We start from the raw sequence: 27,652 nt of genomic DNA, 5'->3' as shown, positions 1-27,652 counted from the left end.
ACACATTTATTTTAGCTCAGTTTAATTTACTAAAGAGAAGTAATCCTAAAAGGGAGAAGAAACAGCATTAAATGTATCCCAAGGTGCTTGTTATCTTTTTATAGTCAAGTCAAGTGACCAATATTTATAGTGCACATCTAGAGCAAAAGCTGCCGAGCCAAAGTGTTTTCCACTAGAAAATTAAAATTGGCTTTACGCAGTAGTTTAGATATTAAGGCTACGGCCATACAGTGTTCATATATAAAGGATACAACCCTGCAAAACATTATATAACATGCAACTTTACCTGACTGCAATAAATATTAATGCTTAGACCCTACAGCGTTATTAATTATGGACATTAAGCCAGCTATTTTAAATATAAAGGATAGGACCTTTCAGCATTATTCATTATGAAGATTAATCTGACTACTACAGAACTAAACCATCTAAGAATATACACAAAACCCCTCCAAAATATAACAAATGCAATGTTTCCCTGGACTCCCCATCAGCAAGTGAATCTTAGGTAATTGTGATTTATTCTATTTTTTAAAAAAAAAACATGGATCTATTATTATAGTAGATTTTGCATATAACTGCAATGGTAGATGCATCATGTCGTTCATGTTATTAATTCATTTGTTTCATTGTTCCAGAAAATGCCCATCCATCCTCAGAGTTCAGCCTCATGTCCTCTCCCGGCTGCCGTAGACATTCCTTCACTGTCAGCTAGTGTGCGGTGACAGACAAGCATCGGTGACCCTCAATCCAGCTCCAAGTGTGAACTATGGAAGAGATTAATAATATTGAAGTTGTTCCGTGCACAGAGTCCGACTACCTGAAGCCGTTCAGGGTTCATTATAATCAGGTGAGTGATTTCTGTGTGATATCGGCTGGTGGAGGCTGCTGGATGCTGTAGGCTAGCCCAACCCCCCCCCCCATTCATTTTGCAGCTAGCATGCTAGCATAACATGAAGCTGACCTTAAACACAGACACTGCCTGCAACAAATGGCATTAATTTAACAACAGAGGTAACGATATATTGTGTTTGGATAATTTTCACACACGTCGGGTGAAAAGTTGCCGTTGTGTTTGACGTGAACCCGAGACAGCAAAGCGAACAGGCAGCTGGAAGCTAACATGCTAACGGTAGCTCGCTGCAGAGGTTTTTGTGGTTGAAGCATCACGTTAACGGCAGCACATGCTTTACATTAGTGTCAGGAGGTGTGGAGGACAGGGTTTAGCAGTGGCAGGGGAGGGGATGTTTTCTGTGGGAATGAAAGAAAGGCAGGTGAGACTTGTTGCTTTCCTCAGTTCAGACTGGTGTGCTGAGGTCGGAGGTCCTGACAGTTCAGGATTACACTGAACTAAATGGCTCATTTGTGTGAGGAACCCTGTGGAGCTGAGCCTGTTACACTCATGTATGTTTTTTATCATGTTATAATGAAAGTACAGGTCTTGGACAAAGCATAAAGACTGCAGGGAAATGTACACACACCTCAGAACAGTTTCAGTCCTTCACATCACTGTTAGATTATTTACACATGTAGATTTATAAAGTCTTTTTGTTCTTTGCTTATCCTGTAACCTGCTTTTGTTTACAGGGTTTTTTTGTTTTGTTCTGTCTTTCTTCAACATTACACTGCCAATACTGTGAGAGAGCGGTTTGCATGCTGTTACAAAATATGCAAAACATATGTAAAACTTTGTCAGGGTCATGTTTTGGACTTTTCACATCCAATACAATCATAAATGTCCATAAAAATACAACTGTGCTGCGATAAAGACAGGACTGCTCAGATTGTGAAACTCACCACTAATGACACTAGTCCAGGTCAAAACATCAACAGGAGCTGAAGCTTAGTTTGTTGGTTCCAGCTGAGTCTGTCCTCTGACCTGTAGAACAACAGCAGTAACTTCTTTTATTATCGATCACTTCAAGTTATCCTGAAATGAAGACAGGATCGATTAGGATCTAACAGCAAGGCTTGCTATTACAATATATTCAGACCTTTGTTTACTAGTGCATTACAACATATTCCGTCACTTGATGTACTGATCAGTCTCATGTGAATGACGAGGATGGTGTGCATACCGTGGCTCTCTCTATCACTGTGGTGGGTTTGTCTGAATGAAGCCACGAGGAGCATTAATGTGAAAATGACCTTTGTCTGAATGACAGATTGCCGTCACTTTAATAGCCTGATAAGGCAAAAACGTCACATATTCCATGTTTGAAAAGGGCTTCAGGGATTATTTAGAGATGATGGCTGGTGCTGATACTAACCATATTATGAAGCTTTGGTATTGGCTATGATGCTAGAGGTCCCACTTCAATGTGGGTTCTTTGTTAGTGTCATAAAATTCAATATTTCTGCTGTCAGTGACACTCATTTAGTGTTGCAATCTGACATTTTCTTACTTAAATATGCCACAAATGTGTTCACACATTGAGGTAAAAAGATTAAAATCTCAGAAAAAGTGTGTGCTCATATCAGAATACCAAAAAAAAATGGGATTGACACGTGTCTGTTGATGTGTTGTAGCTGCTCTAGACACCTACAGCTTGGATCTATGTAGGTTTATGTACATATTGGGAGGATCAACATTGCATATATAGACAAATTAGTAAATTTTGCATAATATGGGCTCCATAACATGTATACCCAAGACTGACTTTCTTAAATCAAGCATCTCCTTGCATTTACTTTTGCCGCACTTCTTATACAGCATCAGTTCTCCTGTAAGTACTGCTTTGGCATTATATTTAGCTTTCCCAGGATATAGGTGTTTTGTAGAGAGCTTGTGGGTGCAGGTTTAGGCACTATCCATCCAACCACTTATTCATCTATCCATTTTTAGCTTCTTGTCCAGGTCATTGTGGCAAACATGGCAGGCAGAGTTGATCTTCTGCGACTGAGATTTCATCATCGAAGTTCAGAGGATGGCCGTATCACATTAGTTGCCTCACTGTTTTGCAGTAAATACACAACGTTGGAATTGGAAAGGTAGCGAAGTTTTGACCCTAAAGCATCGCCTCAGACTGGCTTCGTTTGATTTGTTTGTTTTATTTTTTACAAATGTGTCATTAAAAACATAGTATCATAATAGTCCACCCACTAAAAGAAAGCAAAGTGTGATGACAGTGTATCCTGACAGTCTCCAGCAAAGTGAGAAATGCTTCCTTACCCAAACATAGGCTGCATTCCAGGATGGATTTATTTTTAGGTTTCAAAATATTTGTGCAGTTTCTCTGTTCCTAGGCTATAGAGTCAGCTTCTGTTGTGTAAAATCTGGATAGTGACTGTGGTGCAGATGAAATACTATGATCAAACTTACTATTAAGACTCAGAATCGACTGTATTACTTACACGGCAGATGATAAGAAGATGTTATTTAACTTAGTCTTACTGACGATGTCTGATGTCATTAGTACATGCAAGAAGGACTGTTTTGTCCATTTTGTTTTTAAGTCGCCTTGCTGTGGAAAAGCTTGAAAAAAGTAGAACTGACTTACATTTATGACTCGAAGGTGTTTTTTTTGTCGTGTAGCTTTCAATGTAATCAGAAAACTCAAGTACCGTGGTGCTCATGTTGAGGGGAGCTCAGTTAATAGTTTGTCCCATTCGGGGTTCACACCTGTGACAGCAGAGGGGGGAGGTTAAGCTTGTCAAGAGAATGGCGGAACGGCTAAAGACAGCAGATGGACAACAAAAGAGATGATGGTGGACTCTCTCTCTCTCTCTCTGTCCTGTCCTCCCTTTCATCCTTGTCATCTCTCCTTTGCAGCTCAGGAGGGGCTGTTCAGGGACTCCCCACAAAGGCTTTTCAATCACGCTGAGGGAGCATCTCTTCCACAATCCTTTTATGTTCATCTGTACATCTGCAGCTTAGCCACTGGTCACTAACCAAAATCTACTTACACTCACAGAAACACACCCTAAAAGTAGATAATGTCATGCGCAAGAGGCTCTCTGCATCATTAGTGTTTATTGGTGTTTTGTCTCGACTCTCTCTACAAAGCAGGTGATTGTCCCTCGTTGACTCTGGGAAACCCCTCTTATCTCTGTCGCTTTGCACTGACACAGAATCACGAGTTGCTGCTTAGGGCAGGATAATTAGCTTCCATTTATTAATTATATTGATTTGAATTATTCATCTGGAATTATTTACCTTGTATATTGTTCAGCTAGTGCCCCCCTTACGCCTTCAATTAATATTGTGATCTTGAAACACACATTTTCTCACATGAATGATTATTTATCGGCTTGCGCTTGAATCATGGCTGTTAAATGAGTGCCATGATTTGTATGAACAAATGTATGTTCTGGAAGAGGAAGAGAGGACTGCATGCTTGTGATTCAGGGCAGAGTGGGGATTCATTTTGATCATTTATTAAATTTAGGTGGGAAACGCATCTTGTTACGCAAAAAACAGGTTTAATTTAAATGATTCAAAGGAAATTGTTATTAAAAAATGAACAAAATGGGCAGTTGAATTTCTTTATTTGAGCAGTCTGAAGTAACGAATGATGGAATACAGTACATCGCATTATGTTTGTTGATTTGAAATTGAGCCCGACTGATCCTCGATTTCTGGGGCAGGTACATTTTTTAGGGAGTAAAAAAATTCTAAAATTATACATACATACATACATACATACATACATACATACATACAATGTAATTATTTAACTTTCAAGAAATGTATTTTACAAACTTATTAGCTATTCACAGTAAAGAAACCTCTTGATTTAGCACTACCGTCTGTTTAGCTGTGACATGTGCTCTGCTGCATGTGCTGCAGACACTGCTGAGATTGTTGTAAACAATAAAGTTGGTGCATGCTCTGCTGGACAATCGATCTGATGACATCATTTTAGCCAAAACATCATTTCTGCATTTTAATTTGTAAAAAAAACAAACAAACAAAAAACTAATGCAAGTAAATCAGAACGCCATTTATTCTTATGTAAACTGTAATCTGTTTACGAAACTGCTCCATCTGTTCATCAGTTAGGAACTTTTGCAGAGAATTTTTAAGAGACTGCGATGTCTGCAAAGAAACTGTAAAATCAAATTAGCTAACAGGCTAACAGGCGATTCAACTGCTCGACTGTGTTGACAGTCAAATTGTGTACATGTCTAATTAATGAGAAATGAGTTTATCTCGTTTAACAAATGCTAGCTTGATATTTCTCTGAACAAAATATTTCAGCTGACACGTCTGTGTAGATTGTCAGTCATCCAAGTCATAGTAATTCTCAGAGATTTGGTAGAAGACAGTTGGACTTCTCTTTTTGGCAGCAAGACGCTAAAGCGAACCGAAGAGGCCTCTTGTACGAAACATGAACTGTCTTCAAGAACCAGACTCAGAAGTCCTGTTGCCCTCTACTGGAGCTCCGAGTGTTCACACACGTGGCAGGCCAACCTCCACACTTACTTCTCACTATGCTGTTCCTTGCATGGAACACTGGGGGGAGTTTTTTGTGTATTTTACGGAATTACAGACACCAAATAAAGCTGTGAGGAAATAAGGAACAAGGCATTATCCGTTGTTGTTTTCTTAACTATTTAGTTAGCTAATTCGCTAGGTTGTCAGTTAGCTACTTTGGCCGGGTGTAGGTCGCATGTATAAGCCTGCCATTACCTGATCATCTCAATTAGCATTCTCCATCCTTCCACTATCTGCGTGTTACAGTTTTCATCGCCACGGGAAACAACAACAAGAAGCTCTGAGCTGCAACCCATTACACTGAAAATGAAACTGAGAGTGCGTCAAGGATTTGAGTCTTGCGGCCAGGCAGCTGCTTGTTTTTTCGGCAGATTATCTATTTTGATTGCACTTCTCGTCTGCTTGCGTGCAAATGTTCACGACAACAATTTCACTTTCATTTCTTTGAGGGACACTGAAACCGCATCCTTCGCTTAGTTCCACCCACGACGGCTGTGGTTGGTTTAAAGGAATACAAACAAGCCCGAGTGTTTTTCCCCCTATAGCAGAATGATAGTGTGGTGCAGTCAGACCATTATGTTCTACAAAAGTAAGACTCGTTTGTTAGTGACACTTTATAGTTCACAATGTTGGAAACTGTGTTTGGCTTCGTAAGCAGAATCATACATTTGTGAGGACAGCAACTATTGGATGGATTGCAATGAATTTGTGTAGAAACGAGACGTTTCCTGTTGTGCACCAATGGTGTTTCATGTTTTGACTGAAATAAGTCGACATTTTTTCATTTATTGTTCCTAAAGGATGAATCCTAGTGACCTAAGTGCAGTGCTGACTTAACCTATCGTGCCATTGTCAAATGTTTGTTTGTGCAGCGCTATAACTTGTGACCAAATGTCTTAACCTTAACTGAGATGGTGAACATGGTGAAGTGTATCTAGCATAAGCACTTTGACATTGCGCCTAATAACAGACTGATTTAGATGCTAACATAGCTGTAGATACTGTAAACTTTAACAATTCATTTATATGTTTTTTTTGTTTGTTTGTTTTTGAACCAGCCTGATTTGATTTGAGGTTTACATGGGTATCACTAGAGGACACCTTCACTCAGTGTGTCCTTGAGAGTGGGCTCACTCACCAGGCTGCATATACTGCATTTTTCCCGCTCTTGGTAAGTGAGTTTATGCAGGTGCAGGTGCTTTTGTCATTTTAAATTCAGCGTTGACCATTAGTTCACTGGCTGTAATGTGTGTATGATAGCCCTGCTTCCTTTGTTAAGGCTGGTGAGAAGAGGAGACTAAAGCTAAACCAGAAAAAAAAAACAAAAAAAAAAACAAAACTGGGGAGCACATGTTGAGATTCAAAGAGTACCATTGTATTTGAGGATGGTAGTTGATTTTTTTTTTCTCCCTTCCTGCTGCAGCTGCCAGCTTTATAGTGTAGTCAGCACAGGAGGTGTGTGTGTGATGGTTATTAGACTTTAAGCACCTAAAAGATCAAGACCATACATCCCTCCCTACAATAGCCATTCACACAGGGGCCTGTCATTTCTGATGCCCAAAGCCAGAGGGACCACATTAATTTCAAGGTCCTGTGTAGCCTGCTTCTGCTTCCCTTCCTCTCTCTCTCTTTCTCTCTGTCTCTAATGTGCCTATGTCGCTCTGTCTCTCCCCACGGGCTAATCTCTCTGTCGTAATCCATGTCGGCCATGATTCTCCATCTCCCCTGGGCCATTCAAGCTGTCCCCGCCCCTCCTCTCTCAGCAAGTGGCCCGAGTAATGAGGGGAACCCCACCATCTGTGAGTGGTGACACGACACTAGAGAGAATGTGTGTGTGGTGACACATTCATGCAGAGTAGTTTTACCTCGTACAGTATGGGGCTGTTGGAAGAGAAACGCGCCCTCTTTGTGGTGTTTTAAAGTGAATCATAGCAAGATTAATTGATTATTTTAAATTGATTACTGTAAAGAAACTTGGCCATAGTCAAAATGGTCGCTATCCTCTGTGTGATTCTCTCAGTGATTGTTCTGGTATCGCTGACAACATTAAGATCGTTGCAAGTTCTTGTCAGAAAGAGGTGTTTTTGGCTTCATTTCCCTCCCTGGAATGACTCCTGATGATGTTTTTTTCCCCCCCTTTTGCTTTTCTAAATAAAAAAGACTTTGTTATGTGAGTTATTTTTATCATCAGTGTTTCATAACTTCCAGCATCTGTCTGGGCCAGAGTTCTCTGCGTACTGTAGGTCCCATTTTTAACAGCACAACATTTCAGTTTGTGCTATAGTGCAGTGGTGCAGTTCTTTTACTCGATGCAAACATGCAAATGCATATCTTTCTCCCACTTTAGGACTTCCGTCTCCAATATACATGTTTTTGGCATGCTGAAAAGTGAAGCTTTTCCAAAAGCATGTGTTAGAGTAGGCGTGGGCAATAAAATGAATGGTAACATGTACGGATAGACAATTTAGCAATAGTAATAATAAAATCGTTTAAAAGAATGTTTGATTGCTTCACAGAAATGTTCTTAATGCAAACCACCGCAAAAAGCAAAAAGTTAGTTTCATGAACAAACTCCAAGCGTGCTCCTTCCCTGGCCCGTCATACCTTGATAACATAGCTCCTTCTACCTACCGACGGTCTTCCTGTGACTTTCGTGCAGGTCCTGTCTCTGCCCGGAGACCTCCCTTGGTGGAGGTTGTGGCTACTTGAAACTTGTGATTCGTGCCAAAACACCTTTGTCTCCATCACCTTGTAAACCTCAGTAACGCTCTCCTGGTGACCTCCTCTGAGGACTTGATGTTGGGCTGCGCACAGAGGCTTGAAATGGGTGCTGCCATCTTGTGTTCTTGATGTTGTCTGTAACCAGAGTCTATGAAGTGGTGACTGGCAGTGAGATGTCCGTACCTCGACCTCCGTCATGCAGTCAGTGCTGCGCAGAATCTGGTTGCAAATGACATCTGCATAGCAAGATGGCAGCACCCATTTCTAAGATATTTGATGTGCTGATTTTCTATCTGATTTCTAAAACAACAGGTGACCATCGTGAAATTACTGCTTGAAAAAGATGAATGCTAATCTTAATATTTGGTTTGATGAGTGAATTGAGTAAAGCCTCATCAAACCCTAGCCCTAGTAGTTACATTGCTGGTTGTAATTCCACTAATTTAATTATTTGGACAATTTAAAGGCTACTTTAGTCTTGCATAGTCAGCCCGTTCTGTAGTACATAATGGACAGGCTGCACCTCAGTGTCATTCTGCTGTGACGCAAAAGAAGCTCTGGCTTGTTTGCATTTCTTCAAGCCAATCACAGTCATGGGTCAAGCTAAACGAAGGCGGTCCTTCAAAACAGTGACAAATGGGATTGTTTTTGTTGAACATTTGCTGGCAGGGAGACGAGCTTTGTCAATAATATGGATAATGCAGTGAAAAACAAATAGTATGGCTGCCTCACTGCATGATTCACATCCTCTGCAAAACTTTTTAGTGTGGTAGGTTGCTGCTCGAAGGTTGTTGTTATTTCAGAATCAGAAAAGCTTTATTGCCAAGTGAACTCGTACACACAAGGCTTTTGGTTACATGAAACTCACAGCACTCACAAAGGGCTACTAAAACAAGAAGACAACACAGGGTCAGTAAGTAATAAATATGAAATCTTAATCTAAAGTCCTAAGAAGTATTATAAAAATAGCTTTAGCCATAAAAATAGAATTCACAAAAAAAGAGAGAAAATGTGGCATTGTATTTACATAACAGATCAAATAAATTACAGCACTGAAAAAATTGCACGCAGATTAAACTATTGATCGTTCACGAGTCTGTTATTTGAAGAGTCTGTTTTGGTTATCTGGTTCATGAGGAAGATGGCCTGTGGGGAAAAAGAAAACTTGTCCTGGTGCCTCAATGTTCCGTTGTGCAGAGTTCTGAAAGCAGCAGTTCAAAAAATTGGTGTCAGGTGAGAGGGGTCGGAGAGGATTTTTGCTGCCCTTTTCCTCATTCTGGAGGAGTACAGGTCCTAGTAGTTCCCGTACTAAAGTTTTTTTTTTTTAAACTGTAACAAGCAGCTAGTGGAAGCACCACACCAACTGAAATGAGCCACCAATGCTGCCACTGGTGACTCACTCACTGGCGGCTTAAACCTGCAGTCGTACATGGTGTGTCCTTCAGCTGTCCCCTCAACATAAACCCACTTTTAGGATCACCTGGTTTTTATTCAGGGCTGTGCAAACTTTGAAGCTTTTACTTTGGTGAGCACTTCTGAATTGCTACTGTAGAGCCAGCAGAGCTTAGATGGCTTTTAATGATCATTAAATACCTCCACACAACCGATTTCATGTTTGTTTCATTTGCTGTGGTCTTTTGAACTAGATAAAGGAGTTGTCTGGTTCTGGCTGATGATTGCCTCAAACAACAAACCACAACAAAGCACTGTCATTATCTACTTAGCACATACTAGAACAATTACCTCACAATTATGTGAATGTTAACGATAAGATAGGAACTCTGCTTTGTTCACGTGGCTACATGACTGTGTACGTGAGTATCCTACTACGCTACTGTAAGTGTGCACTGTGCAGCAGCACAATGTTGGAACATCAGTTTGACACATAGTCAGGACTGAGCAGAATAGAGAGGTTTAAGGGCCTAACAGCCCTGCTGTTTATCTTTCTTATAATTTACAATACCCTATAATTTACCTGTTCGTGGTTCAGTGACAGGAAAAGCATTCTGCTTCATACATTATTCAGCAAGGACTTTATACAAAGCACCAAGCCACAAGAAGTGCATCCCCGCCTCAGTCAGGACAAATGATTTATCACACACACGCCTTCTTTACACTAGTTTTGCTTTCTCAGAGGAAAAGTGAAAGGGGTGCGGCTGGCTTGGCCTTGTTTAGGATGGCGTGTAAGGCATCGACACAAATTGTTGACATGACAGGATTCTGTGAGAGGATTTACACCCAGTGGACGGTCTGCAGCGCAGCAAGAACATCCATCATGATATGATGCCAGTGCTTTACTAACAGGCTGAAAGTGAGAGCATCCATAACTGGTAGCACTGCTGCTCTCATTTTTCAACAATAAAAAAAAGATACTGAGTGTGCAGTCATATATGACAAAAAGAAACAATAAGTTATGACACAGGAAAAGATGGAAATAGTGAATGCTGATGTTTAAGATAACTTAAATGGGTAATAAAATAGTTGCAGAATAGTTTTTTGTCTATTATCTGATACATTGCTGCTGCTCTAACCCTTACACATTTGATAACATTGCACCAGTAGACCAGAACTTTTTACTGTTGGAGCAATAAATAGAATGACTGGAGTAAATCCAAAATACATTTTTGACAAAGGAAAAATAAATTACTTTAATATGAACAATTTAGTTGGACGCATGAATTAGAACTGTCTCAGAGAATTTCTTCTCAGCTTGGCATACAGCTGTAGACAAACTCTCCCTAAGCCTGATGTTGCCTCTACAGCAGATGAAGGTGGTGTCAAAGCAAAACCAAAAGTGAATGTAGACGCACGTTCCATGCTCTCATTTCACACCACAACAGAACAGTTAATGTTGCATGTAAAGCATTACGCTAGCTTGGCGTCACATAAAGGCCACGTGACCAACCTGTAAGGTCCTGTGCCGGTCATTTAACCGTTTTCTGTACCTGCGCTAAATGTACACCAGAAACCGTTAAAAGTAAAAAAAAAAAAAAGACATGTTTGAAGTAGAGAATGTGGTTTAGTTGTATAGAACCATATTATGAAGACAGGGCTGCTACAAGGGCAGTAGTGTACATACCCTGAATGTGCATGTGTGGAATACTTATCTACCACTGAGTCATCCAAGCAGAGTACCAGTGTTTTATAATAACAACAACTACGCATCCGTGGTGTCCGCATCTTGTGCATATCCCTGAGATAGTATAATCAAGGCTTTAGGGTCCTTCTGCAGGCTCTGAAGCTCGCACTCTTGTTTGAGGAGATTATATCAGAGAGTTGTCGTTTAAACTCCATTTGAGAGGAAACAAACTCCCACCCAATCCGTCAGGGTTTATTCCTTTTAGATAAAATTCCTGGGGGAAAAAGTTGCACATTGAGTACATCTTTGACCCATTGTAGCTCAGATCCTGTTGCTCCAGCAGAGCATTTATAATGTTAGTTTCAATCAGTGCAATTAGCTTGCTGCTTCACCTCTGTACTTTTCTTGGGTGGTAGTGAAACTGCACCCTTACGCACCAGATTTATTGTAGCTGAAATAAGCCTGTTCTAGTAAAGCTGTCATCCCTGCGTCTGTAAGAGCTTGTGGGTGGAGAGGAGGTGTAGCCTAAATTTGAATCAAGGCCATATTTCCTCAGGCATAGAAAATGTAGGCCGACTTTACCATATTTATACAGCATGCGATGTGAACAGAGGACTATGTGTTAAGTTAATGTGGTTAATTCACACATGGGGTTTGTTTGTGGTTCTTGCATGTTGAGTATCAAATATTTAGATATGTGTATTTTTTTTTTTTTATTGTCAGCAGTGTGATAGTTTATTTCTTCCTCTGACTTCTGTTCCTCATGTGAGGCACTCAGCTTCAATCCCACTGGTTCCTATCAATGTAAATCTTTTCAGAAGGGGTAGCCAATATATGTGCTATGAATTTACTTTTGTTAAGGACTAAATAATTTACTCGGACAGCCCGACACTGTTGTTTGTAGCTCAAACAAAAGTAAATGGTGGATTTGGTAGTGGCTATTGTCTGCTGCCAGACTTACCAGTTCTGCTGCACATAATTAAATACCTGATGTTAAATATAAGTTCCAGTTTATTGGTTATGCTAACTCTGCACTCACAAAATGCTATCTGTGTGGATTTGCAGCCATCCAGGCCATGCTAATCCTAAAAGCTCCAGTAAAAAGCAACTGGACTTCTCTTCTTTTTTTTTTGCCTTTGAGGATGTTTCACCTCTCAACCAAAAGACTTCCTTAGTTCTCATTGACTAATCCCAGTCATATACTATCACCCCCAACTGTCATGCCCCTTAATGACCCAAGACTCGCATGCCTCGAGGTGTGGACGGCTGTGAAACTGAGAGGCGAGGGATGAGTCAAGATGTTAATGGTAATGAAACGTTTGAATGAACTCATAGGTACATGATAATTGGTGTTGTAGACCACCTCCTCCGTTCAGAGATGCTGTTCCAGTTTAACATAGATGTCTTCCTTCTTTGTCTTTTCTGTCCAGAATGTGAACATTTCTGTCCTCAAAGCCGTGCCCCTTATCCTTTGGATGCAGGTGGCCATTAGCCGCTGTCTTTAAACCCATGTCTCCAAGCAAACAACCTCATTTTCACCTTTGACTCAAATTTCAGTTCTGAACTTTAGAAACAGCTAAGGATGCAAGAATGCAACCACTTCTCTCTTAAGCTAATACAGAGGCACCACCGTGCACTTTTATTACCTGCAGGATTGACTATATAAATAGTTTTTTTTGTTTGTTTTGTTTCCTTTTGTTCTGTAAAGCACTTTATGTAACATTGTGTTTGTATGAAAAGAGCTGTACAAAAGTCTGACTGGCTGATTGATTGATGTGACCAAAGGGCAATAAAAGAAATACAACAAGTTTTGCTACTTAGCATGAACAATTAGACAACGTGTCTCAGCGTTTAGTCACCAGGAATCTCTCCCTGCAAACCATAAAAAGTAAAGGGAAGATGCTTTCAAAAACAATGCCATAAAATATTTTTGAACAGTTAAATTCACATGAAGTGGACGACGGAAAGACGCGACACAAATTCTCACTTGTGCTCATTTCTTCGTGGTGTTTTTCTTTGCAGCTGCAGACATTTTTGATGGGTTGTGGTATGACTTTCATGTCTAAGCAAGCACTCGGGGCCACTGGTTGCAGCAATCACAATAAATACGAAAAGGCGATCTGACATCCTTCACTGCAAGTCACATACGGGACATACGTGGAACCACAGCGTTTGAGAGGGAAAAATATTTTATTCATTCTTTTCTTTTCTGTTTTTTTCTTTACAGAATGGCACAAAGAAATCCTGGGACTTCATGCGAACCCATGACAGGTAAAACGCTGTTTATTTGCGAGTGTAAATGGAAGCTGTGTCCTTGTCCACCAGTTGTTAAACAAAGAGACAGTTCAGCCTGCTGGTGAACTAATCAGTCACCAAATAAAACCAGACTACACAAGACGGGTCACAGACACTGATGCGGCTTGAAACAGAACCCTGCTTGGCTTGTTAGCACGTAGCTTCACTATTTATTTCTGAGTATGACCGAAGTTTGTCAGATGATGTTTTGATGATGTTTTGCAGTTTGAAGAACTGGTCCCTAAAGGATGTGAGTCCCATGTAGCTCTCAGGGATCAGCAAGTGAGACTGGATAGAGTACAAAGGAGCTTGATTCATTCAACTTTAAATCTTATATCTAATCTCCATCTTTTGCCCTTTTGCTTGCAGGATCACTTTTTAAGTCAAGATAAGTCCACAAATCTTGATGGAAGCAGACGTAGAATATACAATGTTTTATTTTATTTTGTGTGATGTCGTGTAGAATATATAAATATACTAATATGCTAATGTTTTGTGTGAATCATGAGGCTTTGCTTGTTTTTGTATTCTTTTCTCATGTAGCTGTTATGAGGTTATCTTGTGCTATTCCTTTTTTTATACCTTTATGATCTTGCATCTCTTACGAATTCCTTGTTTTCAGAGGATGGTCAGCCTAAACAGACTTTGTTTTATGAGAACTGGCGCCCTGTAATTCTGTGTGGAAATAGCTGTAAATGTCTGGCTTCACGGGGGGCACTGTAAGAGAAATATCACACATTTGTGCCAAAGTCCCAGTTCCTTAATGCCCTGAGGTAACTCTCAGGCCATTTCAGGCCTCTTTCCTCCACTCCTGACCCCAAAGAGAGGTCCTCATGAAAAATGAGTACCACTGAGAGAAAAGCAGTAAACCTCCAACCCGTATTTCCAAGAGAAGACTCCCCATGGGAACACGGAGCTCTTCCCCATGTGGAAATTCTAAAGGATGTTTCCCCCCCCTTTACCATGTATTGAATGGACATAGGGTTGTTTTGCATTTTTGTGTAAGTGTGCATAATGTTTTCTTCTCAGTAGGATTCGTTTTGCACACTCTACTTGCTGCCCTTGAGGAAAACTAGCAAAAAGATGTGAAAGACAGATTTGATCAAAGGTTGCAAGAGGTTATGGCCAATGTAGAAGAAGATATTTAATTTGGTAAATGGCTGACTGGAGGTTCTTGTGAGCAGACATCTGTCATCTACCTGGCTTATTTTGATAAATTCATGTGGACTATTCAACTATTTGAATTTTTAAAATCTGGCATTTAAGACGACAAACAAAAATTAAATGATAATTTTCAAAATGTGGTCTGATTTCATCCACATGTTTTTCAGTGTATAACTGGGTTGCAGTCCTTCTCCCCATCCATGTCCTTTATCTCCCTCTCAAGCATCCCAAGATTTACACCCACTGTATGAGATACCACATATTCATAAATATTCCACACATTTTGTGGTTGTTCTGAATTCTTCCTCTTGTTGACTGAAACAGCTCTGATGTGAAATCTTTACCCTCAACTCTAAGATACTGAAACTCTCCATTTGGGAAACAATTCATTTCCACCCTGAAGAGGATAATCCACCGCCAAATGTAGCGTAGCCTTCGACTTGGAGGTTGGAGATTCAGCTGCTTTAAATACTAGGAGAGAACATGCTTCATTGACTACCACTTATCTGGACAAAGCTCTTACTGTGTTTACACTAGTAGGGCTGACCTGCAGTCTCCTGGCACCCTATATCCCTGCAGAGCAACCAAAACACAGTCGTGAGCCTTTTCCTAAAACTACAAAAACACGTGTGGACTGAATTCTACATTTCTGTGTTATTTTGACTCTTGACCATTTCAATAATAAAAAAATAGCTGTTTGAATTGACCATTATAAAAATACAGATCCCACAGTGGAACCTAAAGCCCATACACCTTTCATTGCCAACATTCAGCTCTTATATTTTTTTTCTCTCTGATTTTGGCCGCGTGTTTTGGATGGTTATCATGCTTGAATTTTCCTCTTCTGCCAAGCTCTGCAGACTCAGAGTCATCTTGTTAGCCAGTGTTTTGGTATATTCACAGGCATTCATGGTGTCATCTGTAAATGTCACGTCCCCCCCAATACCTTTTGCACTCATGCAACCCCTTTTCATCACACTCCCTCCTCCATGCTTCACTGTGTGGACTATGTGTTCACTATGGTTGTTGGAGCCAGGTCCATCCCAAACCTGCTGAACCCCATCTGAGCTGAGCGATTTTATCTTTTTATGCAATGACCTTAACACTGTCTGAGCTGTTACAGAAACTCTGATTTCCGTTTAATAACTCAAGTCTGAAGCACTTATCTGTTTTTGAGAGCTAGACTGTACACATTGTGCACTGTCTGTGGCGTCATTTTAGTGGGACGACCATTACAGCGCCGATTAGTGGTACTATGACTCATTCTGTACGTCTTCATCTGCTGCAACTGTGTTTTCACAGATTTTTTTTTCCAGTTTTTCTGGCATTCTTTTTTCCACGTGGAGCCCAGAAACAGACATGCAGATAGATAGATACAGCCCATATGTCCAAAACTGAGAGAGTTCTGGCAGGTCTTTTTATAACCAGGGTTATGCAGTTAGGCATAATACTCAGATTTGTTGCATTGAGTTTCTACTTTGGGATCTTTATTTTTAAATGTAGTCTTTCTAAAGAATGTGTTTTGTATTGGTCATCAGAGGAAATACTCTACTTGATAAGCAAACAATGATTCAGTTTTTCTAATATAATACAGTTTTGAATCATTTGATTGTAGTTATGGGGTGGTATGTGTGTAATTAGTATAAGTAACTTTTAATAACGTACATATAAAAGTAGTCAAGAACAGTTTTGATTGTCAGAGAAATTAGGTGTTCGTACATCTTGATGTAAACCAACTCATATGTAGACCAAAGATGGTGGATTAAAGCAGCACGTTTTGGTTATGTTCAATGTCACTTCTGGCAGTGGAAGTTTGATTATAGAGCGCTTGAGCCATTTTTTTTGTGTGTGTGGGAGACTAGGACCTCATGATTTCATCTTGATACCATAAGCTTTCTACCAGTAGTCAGTCACCTTAGTCCTCCTCCTCATATGTCTGCCATAACCCAGTTTTCCCGCTGTTCAGCCAGAAGCCCTGCAGAGAAAGCTTAACCGTGCATGAAAAGTCCTAAGCGTCCGTTTAGCTCGCTTCTTGGTTTAACCATTAGAGCTTTTTTTTTTCAGCGGGAAGCAGTAGAACAGCAGAAATGGTGTGTAACAGCACTACAAGACCCAGACCTGCCGCAAGGGACGGCTCCCACGCCTCAGGCCTGTGTGTCCCACTTTCTGTCTAGGTCTCCCACATTATCTTATCCATGCTGGCGCTCGATGGTAATATTCCCCCTACAAGACTGTCTTTTCCTCTTTCTTTTTTACACGCATTGGTTTTGTTTTTTGTTTTTTTACTGCTCTGATGTTTGGCGGTTGCCTGAAATTTGGCAGCTACACTCCTTCAGAAATATCAACATTATCTGTGGATAGGGTCTAAGACAAAGGCATTGGTGTGGTGGAGTAAGAAGTGAAGCTTTATTATTATTATTTTTATTATTTACATTTTTTTTCAGGAAAAAGCAAGTGTAAAAGTGTGCTCTGTGTCCTCTTTCAAGGAAGTAAGCGCAAAGAAAGGAGTGATAGAGAAAACATTTTTCCCCAAATTTTTACAACTACTTTGCTTTTATTATTGTAGCTTTGGTTTCATTACTGCCATTGGACTTACAAGGGTAACTGGTGAAAATTGGAATGCTTAAATAGATCCATGAAGTAACAAAGAAGAGCAGTCAGAATTTTTTAAAAACTTCCAGGGAAGACACATTTATTTGGAGACTTACTTTGAGGTTCAACTATTGTGTGCAGTCAGGTCAGGGATTTTTATTGACTTTAAAGTGTCTGCTGACTGGTGGTTGAACCTACAAATTGAGGCGGATTTTTGGTTAATTTTGATGACAAAATATTGTTTTGCAAGTTCACATTTAAAGAAACAGAGCACTGCTCTCACTTCAGGGTTGTGCTACCTCCCTGCTAATGTAAAAATCTACAATAAGACTAACTTGCTGAATATCTCTTTGTTGAAGGAAACTACAGTTTACTGATGTTCCTGTAACGCCTCACTTGCAGGCTGTAGTAGAAGCTAGCTTGGCAGCTTTGCACAGAGAAACTCAGATCACTGGAGACCCATAATTAGTTTGTAAAGAGTAAAATAGGGCATTCTAATGTCAGGTTTACCCAAGATCAAACCAAATGGTTTTACCTCTATGGGCTGAATTTTCTGTGGGCAGAGCATTTTAAACGTCAGTATTGATCATGTTGATTTAATTGTAGGAAGCTAAAATTGTGATATGTCATTCATTTTGCAGCCCTAAAACTGGCACTGCATTTGTTTTTTGCAACCAAATCTTCCTTTTCAATGTTTCCCTTCTGTTTCTCACTCATGTCACTGTGCACATGTAGAACCTGCACCGTCACGTCAACAAACTCCTGTATTGAGGGGAAAAAAAATCTGTATCCAAGAACTCCTTCCATCACACAGACTTCTCTTGTAGATTAGTCATGGAAAATTAGATCCGTGCAAGTGCTCTTTTTGTATCAAGCAGCAAAAAAAAGCTGAAGCATGATGTACTTGAGTTAATTTGCCATATTCAGTTACTGTGCATGCACACATGGCAGTGACAATGTGCCACCTGACTCCAAACAAAATAAGAGTTAATTTGGTTTATCCACTGGCTTCTTTGAATATTTGGTTTTTGTTTTAGCCCACTGGAAGTATTAAGATCGTTATTTATTGAGCACAGTGTTATCATACTTGGGGCTGGAGCTGCAAAAACTAGAAGTCAGTTGCAGTAAACTGCTTTTTTTTGTTTGTTTTTTTTTATTCACACCGGTAGGAACAGAAATTTTAAATGAAACCTTCGATGTATTGAATCAAACCGGTTGCAGATGTAAAACTGTGACAACAACCAGAAATCATAATATCCCCTTAGCAATGACGAACGAAGGCAACTGGCATTAAATGCTTTCGAAAATGAAAAAGTAGAAAGGCAAAATGCAAACAGACATTTAATTATATCAGCCCAGGAGCTGCAGCTAGACTTTGTAACAGCAATCTCCTGGTTCCTTTTACCATGGGAAAGCCAGGGCAGGGCTTCCTGCTGCCTGAGACGCATCCGCTTTCCCAACACTGACCCCAGGACTCGAGTCTCCACAGGCAGCGACAGTCACACTCGCATGCACACACACACTCACAGTGACCCACCTGTGTGTACACGGTTCACTGGGTGCCAGTGCTGAAGCATATCACACTGACCTTCCTTTTTTATTTTATCTCCACATCCGGCTTCTTGAGAACCATCATGAAACTCTGCAACAATGTGAGCCTCTTAGCTTAGAAATATAATTTTGGCACAGAGTGTATTTTGGTATCACTTTATTTTTAGTGCTTTGCAACAGGAAACATCCAATACACGCGACATGGTATTGTGTTTGGATGGCAGCTCAGTTTGTTAGTGGACAACGTTATTAGTTTGACATTGCATTCATCCAAAAATTCAGTTCCTTCTCATTTGTGATAAATGCTCAAATATAAACCTTTGGTCATATGGACTCAAGACTATGCAAAGTAAAGTCTCAGCTCTCTTATATTCATATAAGTGTTCACTCTCAACAATGTGCAAGAGTGAAAGATTTCAAAATCCAATCTCAGCTTTATTTTTCTAATATTTTATTATACTGCATGATTAATTAAGAGGTCACTGTGTTCTCAATTTTATAACGTCTGAACCCAAACACAATGCAGAGAAGTGTCTTGTTGCTTATTGTCACAGTTGCTGGTGCTGCAGCTGGTTACGGATGAACTTCGGAGCAATATTATCTTTGATATTGGAGGGTTGTTATGACAACAGCTCTTCAGATGAAGTGGCAATTAACAGTGTCAAGAGAAGTTAGGACTGATGGGAGAATCTTATATAGTTACCTCAGCTGCCTCGTCTCTGTGCTATAAATGCATAAGTGGCTTTTGAGGCCAGATTTGCGACTGTGGAAGCCAAAACATCTCTTCAGCACCTACTCTCCCGAGAAGTGCTGTCATTCAAGTGCTTTGGCCACAGGTGGAGAAAGGGAAAGAGGTGTTACAGTTTTCAAAAGTGTGCGCTAAAATTCTTTAATTTGTTTAGAATCAAAATTACTTTAGCTGAAAAGCTATAAAAAAAGAGAATGCAGGAGATGCTACATCTGTTTGTCTAAGCTTGACTGCAAAACAGAGGCACAGTATGTACTTTGCACAAAGGAACATTAGCAATAACCACAAGCACATAACTATGACTGGTAATTATTGTGCTATACTGCTTAATCTGCTTCATGTTAGTACCAGGTCACTTCCAGGTCACTTCTTGTCCTTGTAGCGATTTGTGTGTTTTGACGTTGTATTTCAGATTTACATCAGAGAATAATTTTATATCTATCAACCATCTCAAAATAAATACTGAATTTTCCATGGGCAGACATTTCTTTAAATCTATTAAACCTTGACTCCTGCCCGTTTCTTTCTGATCACTGGTGATTCCATCATGAGGAATTCAAAAAAACGGGTCCAGACTTAGTCCTCTTAAAGTTCAAGAAATGAGCTGCAGTGTATATAATTTAGGCAGGGACTTTCTATAGCAAATGTTTTCTGACTGTGCTATTCTTTTTTGTCTCCTTCTCTTAGTGTATCGGTGCTGATCTTCAACACCACCTCACACTGTTTTGTCCTCGTAAAGCAGTTCCGTCCAGGTACGTTTTTCTTTTTCTCTGTTCACACAGCAGCAGACCAACAGCAGTTTATTCATGTTCTTCTTGTCACCAATCTACATCTAGATTGTTATACATCCTGTGGGTACTTTCACTGAAAAAGCAGAACATTGCAAACCCTGTTTATTCAACTGGATCTTAGCAACAATGCAGACTCATAAATAGACCGCAAGAGGCCCGATTACAAAGCAGCCTAACCTCCTTTGTTAGAAGTCGCCAGGGACTGTTCCACACTGCAGTGTGCTAAATTCAAGGAAGTCTGGGCATTGATAGATTTTTTTCCTCCCCTCTCTTATTGCTGTTTTCAAAAAAACTGTCCCTTATCAGAAAGAACTCAGTTTGTGTACAACCTAGAATGAGATTCAATTTTACACATGGAGTTTATGGTGTTTTTTTGTGTCACACAATAAATGTTTAAAGATGTGTTTGCGGTACATGGCCTTTTAAAAAGTTACATTCTGGACCACAGATTTTTTTTCTTCAATACTGAGAAAAAGTCATAACAGTTGTAATTTGCTATTTACACCAGACCATGTCGACATTTTCTTTTTCTTTTCCACCATTAGCTGTATACATGTGTGAGTGGGAAAAGACCAAGACGCAGCCGCCTCAGTCTGCTGAAAAAACCGAGGAGGGCACCTCCGAAGCTGCAGCTCCGGAGTCTCAGGAGGGCCAGTCGGCCTCAGAGGGAGAGAGCTCTTCTCAGTGGCCCCCAGCCTCGGCGGGGGTCACCTACGAGCTCTGTGCCGGCCTGGTGGACAAACCTGACCTCTCACTGGAGGAGATTGCCAGGCAGGAGGTGCTGGAGGAGTGTGGCTACGATGTGCCCGCTTCCAAGCTGAAGAGGATTACTTCTTACAGGTTAGCTATCCAACAAACAGCGTGTTGAACTTAACTAATAAAAAAAATTGAAGGTTAAGGTTAGGAACACTTACTGAGTCGAGGTCTTTTTTAGGTGTTGCTACCTGTCAGTTCTAATCACAGAGAAGTCTCAGTACAATGTTTTCCATTATCTGATGTATATCTGCTTTAGTCACTCCCACTGGATTTCTTGTCCCTTAACAATTAATTTTCTATTGTCCTATTTTATATCATTTCCATTTATAATTCTGAAGTTCCTTGAGCTGCGTTCACTCAGAAATAACCTACATTTCCAGCTTTACTTTTAATTTAAAGGTTTAAACTTAAAAGTCCTATATTTTTTTCCCTTTTTCTAAAATTATTGAAAGACCTGCATGTCTTCAGAGTGTGTCTTTCAATTTTCAACTCAAAGTACTGCGAATATGATTTATTTCATCATGACTGTGTGATCGCTGGTTCTAACACTGTTCTAAACAGGCTGTTTCCGTGTCCGTAGCTTAAAATGTAGCAGAGCTGCTGCTGTTTACGCCCTTCAGGAAGAAGACTCTCTCTGCATCTGTAACTGACAGTGCGAAACAGCTGACAGCACGGCAGCAGGACCATCTATCACTTCTAACTTTATCTCTAAGCCATCATTTGGCATGGAAATATTGCAGAATTCAGAGCACAGGCATTGTTTTTTACCTCATGTGTAGTGAATTTGTCAGACAGCATTACGATTGTAAAATCAGTATTCTTGTCGTGCAGAGCAGCAACTGGAATTCTGAGGTGACTGCTGGTTCATGTGTCGTCTTAATGGGCTTCCGTCGCCATTTCAAACTTGTTCTGTTGTCTGACAACAGAAACAGAAAAATATATAAGTGAGAACAGCTTGATGGGGAATCCAGCTGTATGAAATTCTGTATATGTGAGCACAGAGGGCAGGAGAGAAGCAAAGAGGCGTAAACACCGGCTTATTTCAGGATTCTTTGAACCACAGTGTGTGATATGAGAGTAGGTACATAGCAGCAAACCACACAGTGCTTGTTTACTGGTTTCAAATCAGTCTTAAAGGTTCTCACATCTCAGAAAATCCTTCAGCTTCATAGTTTCCACAGAGATCTGACCTGTTAGCCACATTAGCCGCACAACATGCTAACACTGAGTTTTTTTCCTATTGTTGTGGGAACATTGCCATCAAAAGCAACTGACTTGAGTGTTAGTTCCTCAGATGCTAGAAGTGCATGAAGACGTTTGTGTTCACTCTTGCGGCAGACAGCAGAACATTTGGTGTGGTTTGCTGGTGGCTGTTCAACAGGAACTTCAAGCTATGGATTAGCTCCAAGTGGGTTAGGCAGGCTAGTCAGTGACACTATAGATGTACTGGTTTATGATCATGTAAAGAAACATTTTGGGTTTTGAATATCAGTTCAGTTGGCTGTCTAGAAAGTCACATCATCTAACCAAAGGAAAACACATATTTTGATGGAATAAAAATGGTCAAAAAACTGTGGGAAGTAAATCAAGACTAAATAATATAGCTCAAAGTTTGAGGCGGACAAGTTATTTTGGAGGATGTTCTGAAACTAGAAGTGCACAGGCCATGTGGGTGAGCTGTAAAAAAGCATCAGGCAAACCATCCATCTTTGTCGACATATTGTTAGCTGGCTGGAGCTTGGCTCAGCAGTTGAAAGAGCCAAAGGACTAACAGTCCCACATTAGACAGCAGCAGCTGGATGGCTTTGACTGACGGCTCTCATAAGCATGCTTTTGATTTGACTTGGACACCTCCTCCAGCTTTGTTGGTGTTGTCTATAGTCATTGTTTTGTGTGGGCTACTTCCATTATATAGACAGGTATCACCTTAACCCTCATAGCACCTATGGGGGTGTTTTTATACAGAGGCACCCTGAGTAGTGGAGCCCTGTGCTAATAGGGTACTGCTGCCTGCAGATAAGAAGTCATGTTTTGCTGAAATGGTTGAAAAGCTTTACCACATTCATATGTGTCTGTATCAATATGTCTGTGTAGATTCTCAGTCATCCAAGTCATGGTAATCACAAGTGCTTCACTAGAAGAAAACCAGACTTGTCTTTTTGATTCCTGTTTCACCTCCCATTCAGGAGACTTCCTTAGACCCAGATGTCCTTCATGTGTCTGAACGACTGACTGGTGCTGTTCCCTTATAAGAGCTCAGTGCGCACCATTAAACATAGAAGAAAAGACTACTGCATTAATGAGTTAATTATTCCACACACAAGCTAAGCAGCATTGTGTATGCAGTCCAATGCAGCAGCGAGTGTATATGTTAGTATCTAAACCCTCATGTAGGAGAAGAATAGAATTTTATAGCAGAACCAAAAAGAGAAGTCCAGTTGTCTCATACTGAAACATTTCGCTGCCTGTATGACGTTCTGTATTTTTGTCTGTGCTGCACAGATTTTGACTATTCTTTAACTTGAAACACTCATGCATTTGCGTTTTGTTGAACCAGCTGGGAAATGGAACTGTAGAAAACAAAATGTATTTTCTAAAAAGTGAGGTGGCATTTTTGCAACAGCACAGCAGGTGTGTTCACAGTTTTTAAAATGTCAAGACACTCATCCCTGTGTAAAAGATAAGAATAATTGCAAATGTGTTTTTTTTCTCCCCTACAGGTCAGGTGTAGGTGTAACAGGTGCCAAGCAGACCATGTTTTACGCCGAGGTGTCTGATGACAACTGCGTCAGCGCAGGTGGAGGTGAGCCGCGGGAGGGCGAGCTTATCGAGGTGGTCAAAGTCCCACTGCATGAGGCCATGACGTTTGCCTACGACGAGCGTATACCCAAAACCATGGGCGTCATTTTTAGTTTCATCTGGTTCCATAATAACATGTCTCCCAAGTACAAGATCTCCACCAATGTGTAACTAGTATTAACTAACTCCTCTTTCTACCATTTATTCCAGTTTCAATCAAACACTGGCCCAGCACATCCACTCTTTCCCTTATGGCTTTTCATCCTGTATTGCCTTTTTGCTTATTGGTACATGATGAAGGGTGGGCACCTTGTCTTGTTGCCAACTGGTATCTTTAAGTTTTGTCCTGTTAACTTTTTTATGTGGTCTTAATATTTTTCCTAAAAGCAAATTTGCCATAGCTGGTTGTCACTGGCACTTTTTTTTTTTTTTGTTTTTTTTTTATATGCTGATCATTTTGTTTACTGTGCCATCTGTTATAAATGGCTGCATATCACTGATTTCATTAGCCTGCCCTTAATTAAAGGAATGCTCCACTGCTTTTAATGTGGATCTTGAATGTTATCTACATGACATTGGCTACCTTCTAGATACAATATTGGCCAAGAAAAAGCCATTTACCATTCTTCAGACCTCTTTCCATTATTCCTACAACACAGAGTACTCAACCTCTCCATTTTAGAGTTGAAGTTTTTGACTTGTAAATAACATTTACATCAACCTTGATTACAAACCAGAATTTGAGATATTTTTGAAAGCTCAAATATATTGGTCTTGTCGCTTAATAAAACTATCATACTATGATATTAGTGTAATTATGAGGAAGTGCCTAAAAAACAAACAAGTATGGAGACTCCATGTCAGCCAAAGACCAGTGTTCAATATAATTAAACACAGTTTTAAAGGATATGGTGTTATATTACCAGTGCACAGTATTTCCATTTTCACAGGGTCAGCTCTACTCTTCAACATCAGGATGATGTGAACTCTTGCAAGTCATAACGTAGGACTCTTTCCCATCTCTACCTTCTATCTTACTTAAAATGAAAGCGGCATTAAGGCGTGATGCTAACCAGCAATTTACCTCTTTTTAGTCTCAGTTTGCTAACATTTAACACGCTAATGTTTCCACTGGAGTCATCTATACAAACATTTCTACTTGCCTGACAAAGTGTGCAAAGATTTAAAAAACAAAAGCAGTGGAGTGTTCCTTTAATCCATGATCCAGTAATGCAAAAACTATGCTAGTCGTGTGGGGCCTTGTAACAATCGAGGTGTTTAGGCATGCCTCATTTAAGTTCTCTGATCCACAGCCTTTAAGCAATACTTATCACATTACCCCAAGCTTAACAATCACTCCATATCACTGAAATCAACTCTCACTCTGTTTCAAATTCTTCATAAAGTCAAACCAGTCGATATATTCGCAAACTTAATTCACTGCTCATGACAAGCATACACCTACCTCTGCACCGAGGGCCTAATTTCTGTTTTCAGTGTATCATCATACCGAAGCACAATCCTGATTAAAAGCATACTCTGTTAGTCGAAGACACTTTAATCCACTTCTAATGGCATCGACACACATATAGTTAGGGATGTGAAAAGCTGTAGTGTTTTGCTATTTGTTTTCCAAGTCTGACATGGAAGAGAGGTTTTCTTTTTAGCTTTTAGAAAAAGGAGTGAAACAAATATGTTCCAAAGAAGAAGGCAACTGGACTCCTTTTTATGTTTTTTTTGAAGACATTCAATCTCTCATCCAAATGGTTTCTTCAGTTCATACTGACTGGTCTTTATTCCTAACAACCCAAGACTCTCATGACTCAAGGTGTGAGTGGTTGTGAAACCACCAGGTGAGAGATGACTCAAAGCGTCAATGGAATAATCTTGGGAAGGTGTCTCAGGATGGTGTTATAAGTACCTGATAAGTGGAGGCATTGACCACCTCCTCTATTTAGAGATGGTTGCAGTCCAATGCAATGAGGAGTGCACAGACCTTTATATAGGGGAGAATAAACAACTGCTCCACAAGCACAATACAGGAGACATACTGTATCCCCTCAGGACAAGTCTCAGCAGTGCACCAGCATCTAGAGAGTAGAGATGCTCTTTAAGGACAGCTGTGTTCACATTCTAGACAGAGACAGATGGAGTTAAGGAAACCGGTATGTCTTTAAGAGCCAAAAAGAAGTCCATTTGCCTTCTACTGAAGCAATTGTCATAACCTGGATGACTGAGAATCTACTCAAACGAATACAGAGCATACGGTAACAAAAAAAAAAAAAAAAAGCCAAATCTTCAGTCTTTATGATTTCTAACAGTTAAATTCACATGCAGCACCTCAAGGTTCCATGTTAAACACATGAATCAGGGTTCAGGAGCATGTTTAAAAGGACTTAGCCCATCTGAAGTATTGCTTTTGATTAAATAATTTGCGAGTTCCCATGTAGAAAACCTTAGATGGTCATTACCTTACAAACCTAATCTCATAAAGTGAATCTCAACAGCAGTTTGCCAAACTCTCAGGTCCTAACTGTCAAACTTTTGGCCATATTCAGGGTGAATCTCTGGATGTCACAATGACCAGCATGTTATGATACTATTACATTCAAATCACTTGCAGCTTGAGCAACTACAGGCAACAAAGTTGTTACCATTCCTACTCTATGTTACTACTTTTCTTTTTCAAAAAGGGCTGGTACTTCATTTATTATTTAACATGTGAAAAGGAAGAAATTCCCACCCTGTAGTCTTGTTGAAAATATGCAAGAACTGAAGCAAATCCAATGATATTTTTAGAAAATGAATGCTCATTTAACACAGATACCACATCTCATTATTTTAACAATATTACAACTTGCTAAAGGAGAACTACACTAGCAGATTTTGCAGTAGCCGGTGATTTCATGTTCAGATCTCCTCGGTGCACCTGCAGTTTGAAAGTTGGGAAATACAGTGTGTGTGACAAAACTGTAGTGGTTAAACTTTAACTGTTAAGTGGGTATTAAATGGCCTGCCTGCATAACGTGTTGGTGTTTTGTTGAAGATATCATGGAAAAGGTGTTTCAGATATTCGGTTATTAAGGATTTAAAGTGCAATGTCAATAGCAGCTTAACCCTCTGAACCCCAAAACCTGCTGGCGGGTTTCAAAAGGCGTCTTATCTTTAAAAATCACCAAAACTACTCGATTTACCAAAACCACAAACTAGATTTTCACCCTTTGAAGGGATGTATCATGTAGGATGTGTTGTTCTGTCTACAAATAACTAAATCTAAGTGTACAACCCATTAAACGCTGTGATATATTATCAGAAACACTTTATTCTATGTCCTTCTTAAAAATTCTTTTAAAAAAATAAATGACGTTTTGGACTAGGTCCTGTTAAAAAGAAAAGAAAAAGAAATTCTGTGATTGTCCACACAACTGAGAAGCCACGAGTGACTCAGCTGCGACAGTCATGTGACATTTCAGTAGCGTTTCTGTGTTTTTACAGCTGCATGCTGTGTTTATAGAGCAGACAGACGTGGAAACCAATTAAAAATCTACATGGTAAAATATTTATAGGATGTGAAACCCCCGTTTCTTTCCACTGTTGTTAACACCTGTGGGTGATTGGAAAATTACTGTACGTATTGTTTCCAAAAGTTTTTGTCAGTTAGATAAATAATCAAAAAAATCAACTTTTTTTTGTTTTGTTTTTTGGGTTCGTAGCATTAT

General features: G+C 39.9%; 1 protein-coding gene across 1 annotated transcript; it reads left to right on the top strand.

The window, feature by feature from the left end:
* Positions 1 to 731: 731 nt before the first annotated feature.
* nudt14 (nudix (nucleoside diphosphate linked moiety X)-type motif 14) lies at positions 732 to 27,282 on the top strand. The gene is made up of 5 exons (XM_008297300.1): positions 732 to 850; positions 13,465 to 13,508; positions 20,275 to 20,339; positions 20,924 to 21,218; positions 23,855 to 27,282. Exons 1-5 carry the CDS (start codon positions 770 to 772, stop codon positions 24,102 to 24,104), a joined length of 735 nt encoding a protein of 244 aa, XP_008295522.1. The 5' UTR covers positions 732 to 769; the 3' UTR covers positions 24,105 to 27,282.
* The last annotated feature ends 370 nt before the right edge of the window (positions 27,283 to 27,652 follow it).

This window comes from Stegastes partitus, unplaced genomic scaffold, assembly GCF_000690725.1.
Source record: "Stegastes partitus isolate 25-593 unplaced genomic scaffold, Stegastes_partitus-1.0.2 Scaffold1207, whole genome shotgun sequence".
Lineage (NCBI taxonomy): Eukaryota > Metazoa > Chordata > Actinopteri > Pomacentridae > Stegastes > Stegastes partitus.
Note: the sequence above shows the minus strand (reverse complement) of the source record. Positions and strands in the feature narration are given on the sequence as shown.

What these genes read in the sequence shown, in the direction of transcription:
- nudt14 (XM_008297300.1), top strand. Translation starts at nt 770, where the DNA reads ATGGAAGAGATTAATAATATTGAAGTTGTTCCGTGCACAGAGTCCGAC. An exon ending in TCAGGGTTCATTATAATCAG is followed by an intron (nt 851 to 13,464) that starts GTGAGTGATTTC and finishes TTTTCTTTACAG; the next exon opens with AATGGCACAAAGAAATCCTG. An exon ending in TTCATGCGAACCCATGACAG is followed by an intron (nt 13,509 to 20,274) that starts GTAAAACGCTGT and finishes TCCTTCTCTTAG; the next exon opens with TGTATCGGTGCTGATCTTCA.